The sequence below is a fragment of the Rana temporaria genome, chromosome 1 (genome assembly GCF_905171775.1).
Source record: "Rana temporaria chromosome 1, aRanTem1.1, whole genome shotgun sequence".
In the NCBI taxonomy this organism is placed as follows: domain Eukaryota; kingdom Metazoa; phylum Chordata; class Amphibia; order Anura; family Ranidae; genus Rana; species Rana temporaria.
This window is the reverse complement of record NC_053489.1, coordinates 378,085,489-378,105,528: the sequence shown is the minus strand read 5'-3', so window position 1 is coordinate 378,105,528 and position 20,040 is coordinate 378,085,489. Positions and strand designations below refer to the sequence as shown.

The 20,040-nt window shown below is 53.4% G+C and overlaps 1 protein-coding gene across 1 annotated transcript; it reads right to left on the bottom strand.

Moving 5' to 3' along the window:
• Positions 1-12,980: 12,980 nt before the first annotated feature.
• Positions 12,981-17,854, bottom strand: LOC120911247. Its single transcript, XM_040322520.1, has 2 exons — positions 17,367-17,854; positions 12,981-13,665 (listed from the first exon to the last, which is right to left on the bottom strand). Exons 1-2 carry the CDS (start codon positions 17,466-17,468, stop codon positions 13,069-13,071), a joined length of 699 nt encoding a protein of 232 aa, XP_040178454.1. The 5' UTR covers positions 17,469-17,854; the 3' UTR covers positions 12,981-13,068.
• Positions 17,855-20,040: the final 2,186 nt, after the last annotated feature.

Below are 20,040 nucleotides of genomic sequence, written 5' to 3'. Positions count from 1 at the left end.
GTGTATTTTTTTTATTTTTTTTTTACAATTTTTTTATAATAATATTTTATAAAGTGTTTTAGATTGAACATAACTTTCATATTTTAATATTTTTCTCTGGGGAACCTTATAATAAACCAAACCCAAGTTTAGAATCTGTTGTAAACATTGCTCAAACCTCAACTTATTAATTCTTACAACCAGATCTGTAGGATTTCGGTTAAATATAAAATACCATGTTGTTTACCATTGACTGAATTGTATACAATTCTTCACACAATCTCAATCAACAATTTTCCCATTAAACCTTTGTTCTAATCCCATGTTTATGCTTTGACATGTCATAATACATTTTCAGTTGTTGGGGTAAACATATTCATAAACCTTTATAGGCAGAATTAAACTTAATTATCTCATTAGAGAACTTCTTTACACTCTGACATTATTTAACTAACTACCCCATGTAACCGGGACCCCCCTTTGAGATATTCCAACCCACAAACCCCAGTGGTCACAATCCCATGTATTTGGAAAAAAGATATATAATTTCATTCAGATTTGGGCGGCACAATCCATAATATCACTCATCTTCCAGAGAATATTTTCGAAGGAACCTCTTAATCATCACCCAGGGGATATTGGTAATTATCGGTACCTACATCAGAAATGCGAGAAAAAACTTGTACACGAATATTAGTTACCTATTTTCAAAAGCGGTCACATAATCATAGCTCATAACAATCTAATCTAGAGACTGTCTCAAACAAGATTTCAGAAAGGGATAATGTATTGAATGCTCCCCCCTTGGGGCCACTTACCCACTTAACCCTGAGGATGGCATGGCACAGCATGTGGAATAAAACCGTTTAAATGTACTATGTAAAATGTTCTACTGTTCCAATGTGATACCCAGAATCTCCTCATCCCTCATTTGTGACTTGTGAACACAGCTTCTGTAGTCATGAACGCCAGGATTTACACACTCTCTCTACCGCTTTTGGGCACCCCATGGGGTCAAGGCATTGAGGTAGGGGCACACAGGACAGCAAATGAGCGGATTCTACCTTCAGGTAGGTCTGCCACTCCCATCTACATCATTCTCCTCCCTTACGTGTCTGTCCAGCGAAGTGGCATTGTAGTTACCCCCCCCTGGACAGACTAAGGAGGGCATGAAGAAGAAGGCCCGTGGGCCGGAGGGCACAGAATCCAGTATGGGCAGCAGGCAGGAGGCGACACCATCTGCATTCAGAACGAGGCAAAGCCTTAAGCAGGGAAGAGCATCCGGGCAGGCCCATGCTTCCTCCAGCCGGGCATACAGTTGGGCAGAATGTGAGGGGAAGGAAGGGGCACGGCCTCAAGCAGTCGGGCGGGGCCCATGCTTCCAGCAGGGAACAGCATTCGGGGTTGGCCCATGTCGGAGCATCATGGGCAGAACATGAGGGAAATGAAAAGACAATAACAGGCCCTGGGTATCACATTACAACAACCAAACTGGCAAAAATCCCTCTATGTATCAAGTCAAAATACAGTGCATGGCATCGTCAGTGTAAGTGGGCAACCCAGATGGGACAGGTCCCCACAGAACACGCATTCAATCTAAGCCCAGCATCATGAGGCATATAATGCTCCTGAATTAATTCTCTGTAGAAGAAGTTACTAGATCTCACAATCTTTTCTGTTACTTTAACTGCAAAATATAACTTAACTATTGCTTATTATGTGTATCAAATGTCTTTTCCATATTTGTGAAACCTCAGGAGAAATATCCCATTATTTACTGATTACCGTTTATTAATTGCGACAAAGCAACTGAAATCGTACAATCTAACGGACATAGACAGTGCAATATCCCAAGTCAACCTTTTGTTAAAAAAAACTCTGTGTTACAAAAAAAACTGTCTCCTAGGTTGTCGTCCCTGGGGGGGGGAGAGGGGGGCTATCCTCCAACTTGCAAATGTGGCAGAGCTCAGGGCGGGCAGGATGCGGGGGTCTGGACCGCCCACATTCCTCACACACCCAGTTCTATCCCCCCACCAGGGAGGGGGCAGGAGTATATATTATATCAGGGAGGCATCCCAGAAGTATATAAAAAAAACAGCAAAAATAACAATAAGAAGAATTCATTCACCACTAGCCAACAAGGAATTGGGAAAAGGGATCAATGAATTTCAATGGGAAGAAGAAAAAAGGGTTGAAGAAAGGAGAAAGAAATAAGAAAGAAAGAGTTCGATTCCAGCACAGAGTTGAGAACCCAAACGAAAAGTGCATGCAAAGAAAGACACCATAAGTTTTAGAACACACAGAACGGAAGCACAATCAGTTACAGACACAATGTACCATTAGACACAATCAAATCAATTCTTGCACAGTCAGTACAATTGGCATGCTACATAGAGGGAGAGGAAGTGAGGAAAGTCCGAGGGGGAGTGGGGATATTTATGGAGGCAGTGTTACCAGGCTGGGGAACAGAAAGTTGGGGAGAGAGAAAGGAGGAGGCAGTTTTACTTCACTGCTCCCCCAGCATAGCTGATGTAGATCTTAGGCCCCGTACACACGAGGACCGTTTTCATCGGACATGTCTGCTGGGAGCTTTTGGTCTGATGTGCGTACACACCATCAGACCAAAATCCCCGCGGACAGAGAACGCGGTGACGTAGAAGACACCGACGTTCTCAAACACGGAAGTGCAATGCTTCCACGCATGCGTCAAATCAATTTGACGCATGCACGGGATTTTCGGGATGCTGGTTACACGTCTCAAAAACCAGGGAGGCGAGACGGTCGTACTGACACTCCTTCATCTGCGCCTTCAGACCGGATATCTGTTCCCGAGAGCCCCCAGAGGACACCAGGCGGTCAAGCTGCCTGCATAGTCTCTGGTAGGCCTGGTACTTGGAAGCTGCCCTGTACCCAGAGATTTCCCGGAAAAAGTCGCCAGACCTCTTTTTAACTATTTCCCACCACTCAAGGCGGGAGCAGTTGCCCTCAAGAAGCGATGTCTGGTCCAGGAAGAAAACCTCATAGGCTTCCCTAACCTCAGGATCCTCCAGTAGCGACCCATTCAGGCGCCACAAACCCCTCCCTTTCTGAGGAGTGTCGGCGACATTCAGGGCCACAGATACCATACAGTGATCGGAGAACTCCACCGACTGCAGCTCTGGAGCCGAGCAAGCAGAGTCCTCCTTTAAAAAAAACCTATCTAATCTACTCTTAGAACTACCTCGGGCAAATGTGAAACCAGTGAGGTTGGGGAGGTGACGAACGTGCACATCCACCAACCCGGCCTCCCTCACTACGCTATTCAAAAAAGTACTATCATATCCCAGAGGGTTGGCGGCACCTGCCCGGTCTTTGGGCCTAGTGATCATATTGAAGTCACCAAAGATCACCTGCTGGGATGTAAAAAGATAAGGCTTAACCGCCGTAAGGAGGCTCTTCCTCTCCCTCTTAGTTTGAGGCCCATAAAAATTAATGAGCCGGAGGAATTGCCCCCTCACGACGGCGTCCACCACCAGACATCTACCAATCTCCACTTCAATCACTCGCCGGCAAGCCACCGAACCAGTTTTAAAAAGCACTGCAACTCCACTACAAGGCTCGGCCGCAAGAGACCAGAGGGAGGGCCCACACCTCCACTCCCTCTTTGCTAGATGAATCTCTGCCACAGATGCCAGCCAGGTCTCTTGCAAAAACAAAATGTCAGCTTCAACACGGCTGAGAAAATCAAAGGCCATAAAGCGAGCTCCTGTAGAACGAATACTTGCGACATTAATGGTCGCAAGCCGTATTGGAGAGGGTACCGCCATCAAAATGATTGAAAGGGTCACGTTCTCCTTCATACTACAAACACCAAAACATATTTACATATTTACACTCCCTCCTCCTCTGAGTCCGAGGAGGAGGAGAGGATACCAAACGGGTTCCCCAGGGACACCCCACTTCACAGGGGACCTCCCGCCCCGAGATTTAGCAGCCTTCCCCTTCTTCCTTTTACGTCTCACCTGCTCCCACTCCTGCCATCTCTCCGAGGTGACTACGCCACCCCCCTCCTCAGACCCGCTGCTCGAGATCTCCCTTTTAGAGGAGGCCCGAGAGCTTCCGTCTCCATGGCCACAAGGCTTGAGGAGACCCTGGGTCCAGAAGGGGGGGATGGGAGAGGCAGGAGGGGGGCCGGAGACAGGGGGGGGACAGGAAGGGGATCAGACTTGGGAGAAGGAGGGGGGGACGGGACTTGGGAGGGGGGGACGAGGGGGGGGGTACGAGGAGTGGAAGGTGAGGGTGGGTTGCACGTGGGGGGCAGATGGAACAGGTTTAGGAGGGGGAAGGGGGATGGGGATCGGCCCTGCAACAAAAGGAGGGGAAAGCCGGGTCCCGGACCCTCAGGCCCGGGACCCCCAGGCCTCCCCAACTCCTCCCCACCAGCTTCGCCTTCCGGAGGATCGGGAGCCTCCTGGCCAACTGAGCCCGTGTCTCCCGGGGGGGGGGGAGCCCCTCACCCACGCCTGCTCCGCCTTCTTTGAGGCTGTGGGCCTGTTGGTCCCTCCGGAGGGGCATTAGGGGCCCCAGGATCCCCACCCCCCCGGCCATCACTCGCCGGGGGGGCCTTCGGCCGCTCCCGGCCCGGGAGGTCCCCCCCCTGAGAAAGAACCCCGATATGCTTTGGGGCACCTACTGAATGGGTGCCCCATCTCACCACAAAGGTTGCAACAGATCTTCCCACATGAGTCGGACTGGTGGCCAAACTCAAGGCACCGGCTACATCTGACCACCGTACAGTCCGAACTCATGTGGGTCAGGCTGCCACACTTAAAGCAGTGGCGGGGCTGGCCCTGGTAGAAGGCCAGGATCCGGTCTCTGCCAAGGAAGGCGCTGCCAGGGAGGTGGGCAACACTGTTGCCCTCCCTCTTGAGCCGGATCCTGGTCAACCAAGCCCCGGTCCAAACCCCGCGCTCATCGAGGTTCTTTCTCAGGGGGGTTTGCAATTGCCCGTACCTCCCGAGCCAGGTGGCAATGTCCTCCGGAGGGAGCGACTCATTCCTCACCAGGATGGTGATGTTCTTAACCTCCTCCTGCCTGGAGATGGGAATGAGCCTGTACTTCTTCCAAGGGTCAACGCACCTCACCAACCCAAAGCTGGTGATGAAGCTTTCCATACACACGGGAGTGACAAAACTTATATCAAACTCCCGTGTGTTGGTGGGATGGATGACAGCAAAAAGGTCACCCACCCCAAAACCCAAGGAGAGTACCAGGCCCACCACCTCACCTCGGGCGGGGCAGGGGTCCGGACCCTCGTACCTGAGCTGGATAACATTCCTACGCCTCCTCTCTGGACCACCTGTACCCCTCGTCCACGCCGACCCCTGCGTCCTCTCCTGGTCAGCAGGGGGGGCGTGGAAATTCTGGGCGCCAAACTGGCTGTACAGGTGGTCCAGAGGGGCACGAGAGCCCGCCACCTGGGCGAAAGAGCGACCCCCCCTTTAGGGCAGAAAATAAGTTGGCCTGCGGAGACCCCCGAAAGATGTTCTCCGGAAGCGGGGCACCCCCCTCAGCACCCCCAGAAGTGGGGGGGACGGGGCGGCCCCCATCCCTGCCCGTGGAATTGCACCCACCCCCACTGAACTACCCTGACCCACCACCCTTGGCCTGGCTACAGGCTCTTCCCCCCGGGGTTACAGCAGAGTGGGGTACCTCCCCCACCAAACTCCCCCACCCAGACCCCTCTGGGACTCAACCTGTACTGGGGGGGAGCCCCCCTGGAACCCCTCCAACTGCCGGATAAAGTCATAGGCTGCACAGTCCACTGGGAGGGGTCCCATCTGACATTCCCCCCACCCCGCCTGTGCTGCAGGGAGCCCCTCGGGGCTTGTGGTAGTGTCCATGGGGACCTGGGGGGTAGGCAGCATACCCTCCATAAACCCGTCCTTTACTATACCGTCCATACCGTCCATAGCCTGCCGGGGGTGCCTGGAGGTGCCTGCTGCAGCATCCGAAACTGGGCACCCCTACACCCCCGGCCTCTCATCCCCCAGGTCCTCCAAGCTACAAATTCGCGGGGGGTCACTTCCGGCCGCGGGGGTCACTTCCGGTTCGCGGGGGTGGGGGGGGTTCACTTCCGGTTCGCGGGGGGGTGGGGGGGTACTTCCAGGTCTCAGATGCTGGCCACAGCTGCTCCTCCCCCAGCAGCCGGCGCCATCTTGGCCACACTGCAGACAAGCACTTTCAATGTTTTTGTTGGTACTTCACCACCATGCACCTGCCTCTCACCCTGTTCTTTACCAGCCACAGGAGCGGTCACTGGCGCTGCCTCTGCCAGGTCCTCCCGCTCTACTGCAGGCTGAGGGGTCCCGGAAACAGGCACACAGCGGGCTTCCACAACTGCAGCGTGGCCCTCCTGTGGGAGCCCGGGCGTGCTGACCCGTAGACGCAGGGGGGGTACCTCCGGCGGCGCTTGGGCCCTGCGACCTCCTGGATCACTGGGCTCCCCTGTCCTTGCCAACCCCCCAGCCCCCTTTTTCACCCTTACTGGGCCCTGCACCACCAGAGCTTCCACCCCACTACACCCAGACTCTCCTGACTTCCCCGGCTGCTTGGAGTTTTGGGACCCCGACCGCCCGCTGCTCCTCCTTGCCGTCTGACTTCCTGATTGGTTGGCCTGCTGGAGGGTCTTCCGGAGCTCCTCAAGAAAGCTCACCTCTCCAGCCCCACGTTCAAAAAAGCCCCCCAGGTAAGGACCCATGTATAGTAGGACCCATGGAGGGGGTGTGAGTAGTAGGACCCATGTATAGTAGGACCCATGGAGGGGGTGTGAGTAGTAGGACCCATGTATAGTAGGACCCATGGAGGGGGTGTGAGTAGTAGGACCCATGTATAGTAGGACCCATGGAGGGGGTGTGAGTAGTAGGACCCATGTATAGTAGGACCCATGGAGGGGGTGTGAGTAGTAGGACCCATGGAGGGGGGGTGAGTAGTAGGACCCATGGAGGGGGTGTGAGTAGTAGGACCCATGTATTGTGGTGTTTCCTCAGCAGCGCACACCTTTGACTCCAGACTCTTTCCATGGAGGTGTGAGTAGTAGGACCCATGTATAGTAGGACCCATGGAGGGGGTGTGAGTAGTAGGACCCATGTATAGTAGGACCCATGGAGGGGGTGTGAGTAGTAGGACCCATGTATAGTAGGACCCATGGAGGGGGTGTGAGTAGTAGGACCCATGTATAGTAGGACCCATGGAGGGGGTGTGAGTAGTAGGACCCATGTATAGTAGGACCCATGGAGGGGGTGTGAGTAGTAGGACCCATGTATAGTAGGACCCATGGAGGGGGGTGAGTAGTAGGACCCATGTATTGTAGTGTTTCCTCAGCAGCGCACACCTTTGACTCCAGACTCTTTCCATGGAGGTGTGAGTAGTAGGACCCATGTATAGTAGGACCCATGGAGGGGGTGTGAGTAGTAGGACCCATGTATAGTAGGACCCATGGAGGGGGTGTGAGTAGTAGGACCCATGTATAGTAGGACCCATGAGGGGGTGTGAGTAGTAGGACCCATGTATAGTAGGACCCATGGAGGGGGTGTGAGTAGTAGGACCCATGTATAGTAGGACCCATGGAGGGGGTGGTGAGTAGTAGGACCCATGTATAGTAGGACCCATGGAGGGGGTGTGAGTAGTAGGACCCATGTATAGTAGGACCCATGGAGGGGGGTGTGAGTAGTAGGACCCATGTATAGTAGGACCCATGGAGGGGGTGTGAGTAGTAGGACCCATGTATAGTAGGACCCATGGAGGGGGTGTGAGTAGTAGGACCCATGTACAGTAGGACCCATGGAGGGGGGGTGAGTAGTAGGACCCATGGAGGGGGGTGAGTAGTAGGACCCATGTATTGTGGTGTTTCCTCAGCAGCGCACACCTTTGACTCCAGACTCTTTCCATGGAGGTGTGAGTAGTAGGACCCATGTATAGTAGGACCCATGGAGGGGGTGTGAGTAGTAGGACCCATGTATAGTAGGACCCATGGAGGGGGTGTGAGTAGTAGGACCCATGGAGGGGGTGTGAGTAGTAGGACCCATGTATAGTAGGACCCATGGAGGGGGTGTGAGTAGTAGGACCCATGTATAGTAGAACCCATGGAGGGGGTGTGAGTAGTAGGACCCATGTATAGTAGGACCCATGGAGGGGGTGTGAGTAGTAGGACCCATGTATAGTAGGACCCATGTATAGTAGGACCCATGGAGGGGGTGTGAGTAGTAGGACCCATGTATAGTAGGACCCATGGAGGGGGTGTGAGTAGTAGGACCCATGGAGGGGGGGTGAGTAGTAGGACCCATGTATTGTGGTGTTTCCTCAGCAGCGCACACCTTTGACTCCAGACTCTTTCCATGGAGGTGTGAGTAGTAGGACCCATCTATAGTAGGACCCATGGAGGGGGTGTGAGTAGTAGGACCCATGTATAGTAGGACCCATGGAGGGGGTGTGAGTAGTAGGACCATGTATAGTAGGACCCATGGAGGGGGTGTGAGTAGTAGGACCCATGTATAGTAGGACCCATGGAGGGGGTGTGAGTAGTAGGACCCATGTATAGTAGGACCCATGGAGGGGGTGTGAGTAGTAGGACCCATGTATAGTAGGACCCATGGAGGGGGTGTGAGTAGTAGGACCCATGTATAGTAGGACCCATGGAGGGGGGGTGAGTAGTAGGACCCATGGAGGGGGTGTGAGTAGTAGGACCCATGTATTGTGGTGTTTCCGCAGCAGCGCACACCTTTGACTCCAGACTCTTTCCATGGAGGTGTGAATAGTAGGACCCATGTATAGTAGGACCCATGGAGGGGGTGTGAGACTTTTGACTTGGCGCTAGGGGTGATGATTTGGCCCAGAATGGGCGGGGTGTCCAAGTTGTTGCAAGTTGGTTTTTACGACTGGTGTGAAACAGGAGAAGTTCTGTTTTGGAGCTGTTGAGTTTAAGATAACTCTGTCATCCAGTTTTCTATCAAAGAGAGACATTTCTCTAAACTGATCCTTTTTGTTGCAGATGCGAAAATACAGTTGCGTGTCATCTGCATAAGAATGGTAAAGTAGTTTTTGGCTACTGATGATTTCAAAGAGAGGGCGGAGATAGATGTTAAAGAGCACCGGCGACAGAGGGACTCCGCATGAGACTGTGCGCTCCTCAGAAGTGAAAGGTTTTCAAAAAAAGAGGAGAACCATGATAAATCACCTACTGCGACTCTGGCTACTTCAGCTAGCCGAGTCAGTAATAGTTTGTGGTCTACCGTGTCGAAAGCTGCACATAGGTCCAACAGAACTAGAAGACCAGATTCTCCTTCGTCTGCGGCCTCGAGGGTGTCATCCCATATTTTGAGTAGTGCTGTTTCCGTCCCGTGTCCGGGACGAAACCCTGATTAAAGCGGATCGAGCAGATTTTGGGTGTCTAAGTGATGTTGTAGTTGCTTTACCACTTCTTTCTCCATTATCTTGGAGAGGACATTTAGGCCCGTTATAGGACGACCGTGTTTAGGATCTTTGGGGTCGAGGGTGGGTTTCTTTAACCCTTGAGGCGATTAAGTTCGCATTTGTTTGTGCTATATAAGTTTCTCACTCACTCACTCACTCACTCATACCTTGTTTTAAGCGGGTGGGCACTATACCTTCTATGAATGATTTGTTTATAAGCTGCGTGATGGGCGATGCCAGGATATCGGCACATTCCTTCAGCAGTTTGGTGGATATTACAGTGGGGGGGAGGGGGAGATGTGTATATTACAGTGGGGGGAGGGGGAGATGTGTATATTACAGTGGGGGGGAGGAGATGCGGATATTACAATGGGGGATGTGGATATTACAGGAGGGGGAGATGTGGATATTACAGTGGGGGGGGGGAGATGTGGATATTACAGTGGGGGGAGGAGATGTGGATATTACAATGGGGGATGTGGATATTACAGGGAGGGGGAGATGTGGATATTACAGTGGGGGGATGTGGATATTACAGGAGGGGGAGATGTGGATATTACAGTGGGGGGGGGGGGAGAGATGTGGATATTACAGTGGGGGGGAGGAGATGTGGATATTACAATGGGAGATGTGGATATTACAGGAGGGGGAGATGTGGATATTACAGTGGGGGGGGGGGGGGGGGAGATGTGGATATTACAGTGGGGGGGAGGAGATGTGGATATTACAATGGGGGATGTGGATATTACAGGAGGGGGAGATGTGGATATTACAGTGGGGGGGGGGAGAGATGTGGATATTACAGTGGGGGGGAGGAGATGTGGATATTACAATGGGGATGTGGATATTACAGTGGGGGGGGGGGGGGAGATGTGGATATTACAATGGGGATGTGGATATTACAGTGGGGGGGAGGAGATGTGGATATTACAGTGGGGGGGGGAGATGTGGATATTACAGTGGGGGGGGGGGGGGGAGATGTGTATATTACAGTGGGGGGGGAGATGTGTATATTACAGTGGGGGGGGGAGATGTGTATATTACAGTGGGGGGGGGGGAGATGTGGATATTAAAGTGGGGGGGAGGAGATGTGGATATTACAATGGGGGGATGTGGATATTACAGGAGGGGGAGATGTGGATATTACAGTGGGGGGGGGGGAGATGTGGATATTACAGTGGGGGGGAGGAGATGTGGATATTACAATGGGGGATGTGGATATTACAGGAGGGGGAGATGTGGATATTACAGTGGGGGGAGGAGAAGTGGATATTACAATGGGGGATGTGGATATTACAGGAGGGGGAGATGTGGATATTACAGTGGGGGGGGGGGGGAGATGTGGATATTACAGTGGGGGGGAGGAGATGTGGATATTACAATGGGGGATGTGGATATTACAGTGGGGGGGGGGGGAGATGTGGATATTACAGTGGGGGGGAGGAGATGTGGATATTACAATGGGGGAGGTGGATATTACAGGAGGGGGAGATGTGGATATTACAATGGGGGGAGGGGAGATGTGGATATTACAGTGGGGGGGGGGATGTGGATATTACAGTGGGGGGAGGAGATGTGGATATTACAGTGGGGGGAGGGGAGATGTGGAAATTACAGTGGGGGGATGTGGATATTACAGTGGGGGGGATGTGGATATTACAGTGGGGGGGATGTGGATATTACAGTGGGGGGAGGAGATGTGGATATTACAGTGGGGGGGGATGTGGATATTACAGTGGGGGGGATGTGGATATTACAGGGGGGGGGGGGGAGATGTGGATATTACAATGGGGATGTGGATATTACAGTGGGGGGGAGGAGATGTGGATATTACAGTGGGGGGGAGGAGATGTGGATATTACAGTGGGGGGGGGGGAGATGTGGATATTACAATGGGGGATGTGGATATTACAGGAGGAGGAGATGTGGATATTACAGTGGGGGGGGGGGAGATGTGGATATTACAGTGGGGGGGAGGAGATGTGGATATTACAATGGGGGGGATGTGGATATTACAGGAGGGGGAGATGTGGATATTACAGTGGGGGGGGGAGATGTGGATATTACAGTGGGGGGAGGAGATGTGGATATTACAATGGGGGATGTGGATATTACAGGAGGGGGAGATGTGGATATTACAGTGGGGGGGGGGGGAGATGTGGATATTACAGTGGGGGGAAGGAGATGTGGATATTACAATGGGGGATGTGGATATTACAGGAGGGGGAGATGTGGATATTACAGTGGGGGGGGAGATGTGGATATTACAGTGGGGGGGAGGAGATGTGGATATTACAATGGGGGATGTGGATATTACATGACTATGGTATACCAGAATACACCCTGACCGCTAAGACCCTTTTACAGTTAATACCCCCACATTAACCCTTAATAAATAATGAGACCACCACTTAATGTTGGAGTAAAAACTGGCCGTAGCAGCCTCCTTTATTTTAAATACTCTTTAAATAATAAATAACCAATAACATAACAACAAACACGTAAAATTCCTGAGATAATACCTCTCCTAAATGGTGTTGGACTTTGCAGGACCCACTAACCACTAAACTTATTCACACTTTAACTTTTTAACCTTGTAACTCTTTATTTGGCACTGCGGTGTCCTAACCTCTGGTCATAGGCCTCAAGCCGAAACTGGCTCAAAGACGACCGTTGACCGCAGTGCCCCCAATTCACCAATCTTCCAGCTACATTAGTAGACTGGGAACTAGAAACCCCTTCAGAAACCATCCACCACTGGGTACTGGTGTCCATCTTTGGGGTAATATCTTCTCCTGCAAAGTCCGAAAAACACCCGCCACTGCCACGACGATGTAATCCTCACCTGTAAAGAAACAAACACAAAAACAGCACCCAAACACATACCAAATTATCAAGTACCATCAGTCCATATTTTCTACCTCAAAACTAGGGAGGGTGGGTGGGAACTTTGCTCCCCCACGCCTGTCTGCCCGGGAAACTGGCTGGTGAGAGATATGTGTAAACTCCCCTCCCACAGCTCCTGCTCCTCCTTCCCCCCCCAGCTACCAGGGTTCTGTTAACCCTGTCATGGCCGGCCCTACGCTGACTTGCAGTTGGCTCCGTGCCTCACTTGACTATGGTATACCAGAATACACCCTGACCGCTAAGACCCTTTTACAGTTAATACCCCCACATTAACCCTTAATAAATAATGAGACCACCACTTAATGTTGGAGTAAAAAACTGGCCGTAGCAGCCTCCTTTATTTTAAATACTCTTTAAATAATAAATAACCAATAACATAACAACAAACACGTAAAATTCCTGAGATAATACCTCTCCTAAATGGTTTTTGGACTTTGCAGGACCCACTAACCACTAAACTTATTCACACTTTAACTTTTTAACCTTGTAACTCTTTATTTGGCACTGCGGTGTCCTAACCTCTGGTCATAGGCCTCAAGCCGAAACTGGCTCAAAGACGACCGTTGACCGCAGTGCCCCCAATTCACCAATCTTCCAGCTACATTAGTAGACTGGGAACTAGAAACCCCTTCAGAAACCATCCACCACTGGGTACTGGTGTCCATCTTTGGGGTAATATCTTCTCCTGCAAAGTCCGAAAAACACCCGCCACCAGCACCCGAAGGTAACACCTTACCTTCGGGCGCACCTCCACACCCTCATTGCTTGTTGTACCCCCTCCTCTAGGCGCAAAGCCCACATGTCAATCCCCACGTCCGTGAGGTGAACACCATCACTCCTGAGGTAACGCCAAGGGTCAACCTCCAATTCCGGGTGCCGAACCACCAGCCCCCCGTTCCTTAGCACAAAACGCCCCACATTCCTGTTCAGCTTCCTGCGCGCACGATTCACCGCGTCTACCGACCTCGCCATCCTCCACGATGTCCTAGCCACCATGTCCGACCACACCACTACCGTCTCCGGGAAAGACAACCGGAGCCGCTGAAAGTCGAATTTAATATCCCGCGCTATCTCCAGCATAGATCTCACCCCAAGATCATTGCCCCCAGCATGAATCACTAGCACATCCGGAGGTCTGTCCCAAACGTGCCCATTTGTGAACCTCCGGCACAACTCTGCTCCATAACATCCCGGGTACCCCCAACCACCGTACCCTCGCCTCCTGTCTCGAAATCCCCAGTTGCCGACCGGTCGGGCGCGCCTCCGCCCGTTTTCCCCCCCGAACCACGTAAGAGTGGCCCAAAATCCAGACCAACAAAGGTCCAGTACCTGAAAGACAGTAAGCAACAACAAATAACTAACACATCCCCCAATACAGCGACACCCACGTTTCAAAACAGTCATCTAACTCATTTCCCCTTATCCCAACAACAACTCCCAAACTCTCACCGCAAATTTGCCACCAGCTGCGGCCTAACATATGAACGAAACCTCCTCGATTCCCACCTTCCTATCCTCTTTATTGCGTCCTCCCCTAGTCCATTCCTTGCCGCCTCCGTAGCAGCCCCAATCCTAAATGAATGAGCCGAGAACTCCCTTGCAACCAGGCCCAATTCCCCCAGACACTTCCTAAACACCGCCACAAACTGATATCTCGACAGCGGGGCCCCATTTTCGTGTACCAAAAAGGTGCCCCCAACCGCCGGACGGATGTCCAGATATTTCCGGACCAGCCCCACTGGGCAAAGTTCCGATCCCTCGATCGGGAACACCTGGACTGCTCTGCCCTTGCCACTCTGGTCCGTTTTGGACCTTCTGAGCCACAACGTGACCCCCCCCGGGGCCCAACTAACGTCCGATGCCCCCATGCCCCCTTGGACGATTCTCGACGGGCTCACCAACTCGCCTATCCTAAAAGCCCCGAAAAATGCCAGCGCAAATGCCGCGCGAAACAATGTAACTTCAAAAACGGACGAACCCACAGTGCCCATCCTATCCATCAACCCTTTTAAAACGTCGAAAGACACAGGGCGGCGCGTATCCAGCCGCCGCCCTTGCTTCCTGTACCCTTTCAGAGCCTGGCGCACCCAGAAATCCTTTGTAAAATCTGGCAACCCCTGCCACTTGAATAAAAACGCCAAACCGGCCAACTTCTTATCCAATACCGACTGAGACACTCCTGCCTCGATATTCCTGGACAAAAAATACCACACCAACGTCCTCACCTCCGGTCCCGAGAGGTGCACCTCAGATTCCATTACCAAGCTACTCCATTCTACCCATACTTTTTCATAGGCCGCCCAAGTACCCGCACTCACCGATTTTTTAATCCAGGTGGAGATGATTCCAATGGAATCTGCCACAGCCACTCCGGACAGGGGACCCCTCGCTCCTCTGCTTCCGGCACCAACTCCCGGAACCTGTCCCACTGGAACCGAGACAAAGCATCAGCCACGACATTTTCAACCCCCGGTAAATGCACCGCATAAACAAACACATTCAGCTGCAGACACCGCAGTACCAAGTGTCTCAGGAGCCGAATCACTGGGGGAGAGGACGCGGTCACGCGATTTATCACCTGCACGACCCCCAGGTTATCCCCATGGAAGCGCACCTTCCGATCCCGGAAAGACGTGCCCCACAACTCAACCGCCAGCACCACTGGAAACAGCTCCAACAGCACCAAGTTTTTTGTAAAACCCGCAGCCAGCCAGGACTGAGGCCAGGGGCCCGCACTCCACTGTCCTTGAAAAAAGGCCCCAAAGCCTGATCCCCCGGCCGCGTCTGTGTACAGCTCTAGGTCAAAATTGCTGACCGGGCCAGACATCCACAAGGCCCTACCGTTAAAGGCCTCTAAAAAAGAGTGCCAGACCCACAGGTCCTCCTTGTGCTCCTTCACCAGCCTTACATAGTGGTTAGGCAAACTAACCCCTGCCGTGCTGGCCGACAGACGCCGACAAAAAATTCTCCCCATCGGGAGGATCCTGCAGGCAAAGTTAAGCTTCCCCAAGAGCGACTGTAGCGCTCTCAGTTGTACCTTACGCATGCCAATCATCCCCCTGACCTCCGCCTTGAGGCCTTCCAACTTGTCCGCCGGCAGCCTGCATTCCATAGCCTCGGAATCGATAACTATGCCCAAGAACTGAATGACCGACCTAGGCCCCTCCGTTTTGTCGGGCGCCAGTGGCACCCCAAAACGCTCAGCTATGTGCTCCAGCGTGGCCAACAGAACCGCGCAAACCTTTGACCCCGCCGGTCCAATGCAGAGAAAGTCATCCAGATAATGGATAACCGAATCCACCCCCGCCACGTCTCGTACCACCCACTCCAAGAAAGAACTGAACTGTTCGAATAATGCGCAGGACACTGAGCAACCCATGGGCAGGCACTTGTCCACATAGAATTTGCCCTCCCAGTGACACCCCAACAACCGAAAGCTGTCCGGGTGCACCGGCAACAGCCGGAAAGCCGCCTCGATGTCCGACTTGGCCATCAACGCCCCCCGGCCGTACCGCCTAACCCAACTCACCGCCGCGTCGAACGAAGTGTAGCACACTGAACAATCCTTCGCATTAATCGCGTCGTTCACCGACCCCCCTTTTGGGAAGGAGAGGTGGTGTATGAGCCTGAACTTGTTTGGTTCTTTCTTCGGTACCACCCCCAACGGTGAAACCACCAGGCCTGCCAACGGAGGGGACTCAAACGGGCCACCCATTCGGCCCAGCCCGACCTCCTTACGGAGCTTCTCGGAAACCACTTCCGAGTGTTGCCTAGCTGAACGTAAATTTTCGGACATTGGCGGAATCACGGTCAAAATAGCAGGGATACGAAAACCAACTGTAAACCCCTCCTCCAGGAGCTGGGCAGCCGCCCTGTCCGGATACCTACCGAGAAACGGCAGCATCCTTTTCACCATCACCGGCGTGCTCCCTCTTGCCTGAAGGATCTCCGGAACGGCCCTTGCCCTGCTTGAAGCAGCGGGAAGAGGGGTGATTACCCCCACACCCGGAGCACTCATGCTTGTACCGGCACGACCCTCCGAATTTGCAGTTTCCCTCGTTGAACTGCCAACAAACCCCCTTTTTCTTTCCGGCCGACTGTCCCAGGGAAGAGGCCCCGCCGGCCCCCCCCTGAAAAAACGGCGCCGACGTCCTCGGAGCCGTCATAAGCCGCATCCAAAGGCTAATGTCCTTCGCGTCCCACCGAATGTCCGGCCTAATCGCCCGACGTTGCCTAAATTGCTCGTCATAACGAAGCCAACCCGTGCCCCCATAACAACGATAGGCCTCGCTAATCGCCTCCTGGTAGCTGAAGAGCGCCGAACAGTGTTCGGGGTTCTTCTCGCCAATCACGCTGGCCAAAATAGAATAAGCCTGCGACCAATTCGCAAACGTGCGAGGTATGAGCCGATACCTCCGCTTTTCCTCGTCCTCCTTTTTGGAGTCCTCGGGCTTCACCCTATCCAAGTTGAATTTCTCCAACGGTAACAAAGCGAATATCTCCACATATTCGCTCTTCCAGATTTTTTCCCGAACCTCTTGTTTCAAATGTGCCCCCAGCGGCGCATCATAACAAGTATACACTTGCCCCTTTGCTTCATCCGCTAACCGCACCAAATCCTGCTTCTTGCCTGCGGTCCCTGCCGGCTCGGCAGTCCCTGCCGTCTGTGCCGCCGGTCCTGACCCCAAGCCACCCCCATTCGCCTCCTTCTCAGTCACCACTACCGCCGTTGGGGCAGCTGCCGCAGCCGCCGCAGCCCCCCCCTCCCGGCCCCCAAGCCGCGGTCGGGCCCGCGGGGGGTCTGTCCCCCCCTTTAAGCTGGCTAACCAACGCCTCTAGCCCCGACAAAAATCTCTGCAACCCCGCATCCACCCCAGGATTCCCCACCTGTGCGTCCGTAACCTGGGAAGATGTCGCACTGCCCCCAGCCACCGCGGGCACCACCAACCTATCCCGGGCCCCCCCCACCCGGCCCCCCACAACCACATCATCACAACGTAAATTTGAAACATATGTGGAAAAGGACTTACCGGGCTGCGTGGAAGCAATCCCATCAGCCGATCGTCTGGAATCCCTCGCTGTAGGCACCGTCCTGGGCACGACCTCCTCCTCCGAACCGGACAGCTCCCCATCCGACTGGTCCTCGCACAGCCCCTCTTCCCCCGATGATGACCCCCCGGGCAGCTCGGTCCCGGCGGCCGAAGGCCCAGGGCCGGATTCGCTCTCCCTGCGGGCCCTGGACCCGTGAGCGGATTTTGCCGGCGCTTTCCTGCCAGGCGTAACTCTGCTGCGGTCTTCCTGCAAGTGGCCAGCCGTAGCAGCTGAGGGGCTAGCCACCGTAATCTGGGATCCCTCTCGCCGAGGCCTGCTGACCGGGCCCGTCTCCACCTGCTCCACACGTCGGGCGGGCACGGCCGCCGTACCTGAGCCCCCCGGCCGTCCCCCCCTCTGTCCTTGGGTGCTCCTGGTCCCCCCTGCCGGGCCCTCAATGACCCCCGTAGCCGGCGCCGCCGCACGCTTTGCGGGGGGGCCCGACGGGGCCCTGTTCCTGCCGCCTTCCGACCGCTGCTGACCAGGGGATGGGCTGGGTGAATATCTGCGGGGGGGGCGCGACGAGTGCGACCGCGCGGTCCCCCGGCCGGTGTGACTGGGCCCCGATAGCGCTGCTTCCCCACCGCTCTGAATAATGTCCTGGCCCGTGTGGTTAGGCCCCGACGGCGCCGCGCCGCTTGCTGCCCCGTTCTGAGGGAGAAGTGTCCCCAGCTGACGCTGCAGCCAGTCCTCCCCCCGCACCGCCGCCTCAGCCCTAAGCTGTGCAAACAGGGCTTCAATCCCTGCCATCTCGCCGCCCCTACCTGTGTCCCAACGCTTGCCGCGCAGAAAAAACCCAGTTGCAGGCTGTACAGACCATGCAGCTTTTGCTCCCTGTGCAGAAAAACCCAGTTGCAGGCTGTACAGACCATGCAGCTTTGCTCCCTGTGCAGAAAATCCCAGCTGCAGGCTGTACAGACCATGCAACTTTGCTCCCCCACGCCTGTCTGCCCGGGAAACTGGCTGGTGAGAGATATGTGTAAACTCCCCTCCCACAGCTCCTGCTCCTCCTTCCCCCCCCCAGCTACCAGGGTTCTGTTAACCCTGTCATGGCCGGCCCTACGCTGACTTGCAGTTGGCTCCGTGCCTCACTGGAGGGGGAGATGTGGATATTACAGTGTGGGGGGGGGAGATGTGGATATTACAGTGGGGGGGGGGGAGGAGATGTGGATATTACAATGGGGGATGTGGATATTACAGGAGGGGGAGATGTGGATATTACAGTGGGGGGGGGGGGAGATGTGGATATTACAGTGGGGGGGAGGAGATGTGGATATTACAATGGGGGATGTGGATATTACAGGAGGGGGAGATGTGGATATTACAATGGGGGGAGGGGAGATGTGGATATTACAGTGGGGGGGGGGATGTGGATTTTACAGTGGGGGGAGGAGATGTGGATATTACAGTGGGGGGGAGGGGAGATGTGGATATTACAGTGGGGGGGATGTGGATATTACAGGAGGAGGAGATGTGGATATTACAATGGGGGAGGGGAGATGTGGATATTACAGTGGGGGGGGGATGTGGATATTACAGTGGGGGGGGGGATGTGGATATTACAGGAGGGGGAGATGTGGATATTACAATGGGGGGGATGTGGATATTACACATCCGAACAATGATCCGATCCGTGACTCTGATCTGAGGAACAATCCGAACCATGAGTTTTTTGATCCGTTGCACCCTTATTTATTACCCAACGTGATAAAAATAGTAAAAGTAGTAGCAGGTGAAAAGGTAGAAGAAGAGGTATTTAATGGATTCAGGCATATAACTTCAGAAGCAGTCCTGCTTCCAATGACAACTTTCGTCGCCACTCTAGCCAGAGCGGGTACAGTGCATCTGGATAGGCCTCTCTTACCAGCCTAGCAGCCAGAGTGTCACTCGGAACTTTAGCAAAGTCTCTACCACAGACCTTCCCAAAGGGCGTGGGTGTTCTCGGTCCAAAATCCATACCAGACCCTTATCCCAGCACACAACCTGGCAAGCCACAGGAAAAGGAGTGGGCAAGAGTGCCACCTCCTGAACCGTACCAGGCCAAATGCCCCACAACCCTTGCCTGGTGGTTGTGGGGGTCTGCAGGCAGGGGGCTTATCGGAATCTGAAAGCCCCCTTTAACAAGGGGACCCCTAGATCCTGCCCCCCCATGTGAGTGGGTATGGGGTACATTTTCTCCTGTCATTTTTACTTTTTTTTACACTTTTTTGGTGAATGAGTAGGGGTACAGTTTTTGACAATTCCTTTTATTAAAAAATAATTGTATGGATTTTGGGGGACCCCCACGCCATTTGTTTTTATTATTATTTTGGGGCAGGGCTCTCCTTAATATTCATACCAAACTCAAAGGGGGGGGGGACCCACAAAATGTTTTCAATAATTTGTATCTACATTGCCAGGATCCAACAATACATTACAACTGCAATCAGCTTTAAATGATTTTTTTTTTCCTTTCAGAAATGCCATTTTGCTGTTGTACTGTTATGAACATGGGAAAGATGCGCTACTTTACAGGACACTCCCCAGGCACGATATTTAAAGGAATATTTCTTTTTTTTTTAAGCATTATTAAAATCACTGCTCCTGAAAAAAAAAGGCCGTTTTTAAAACTTT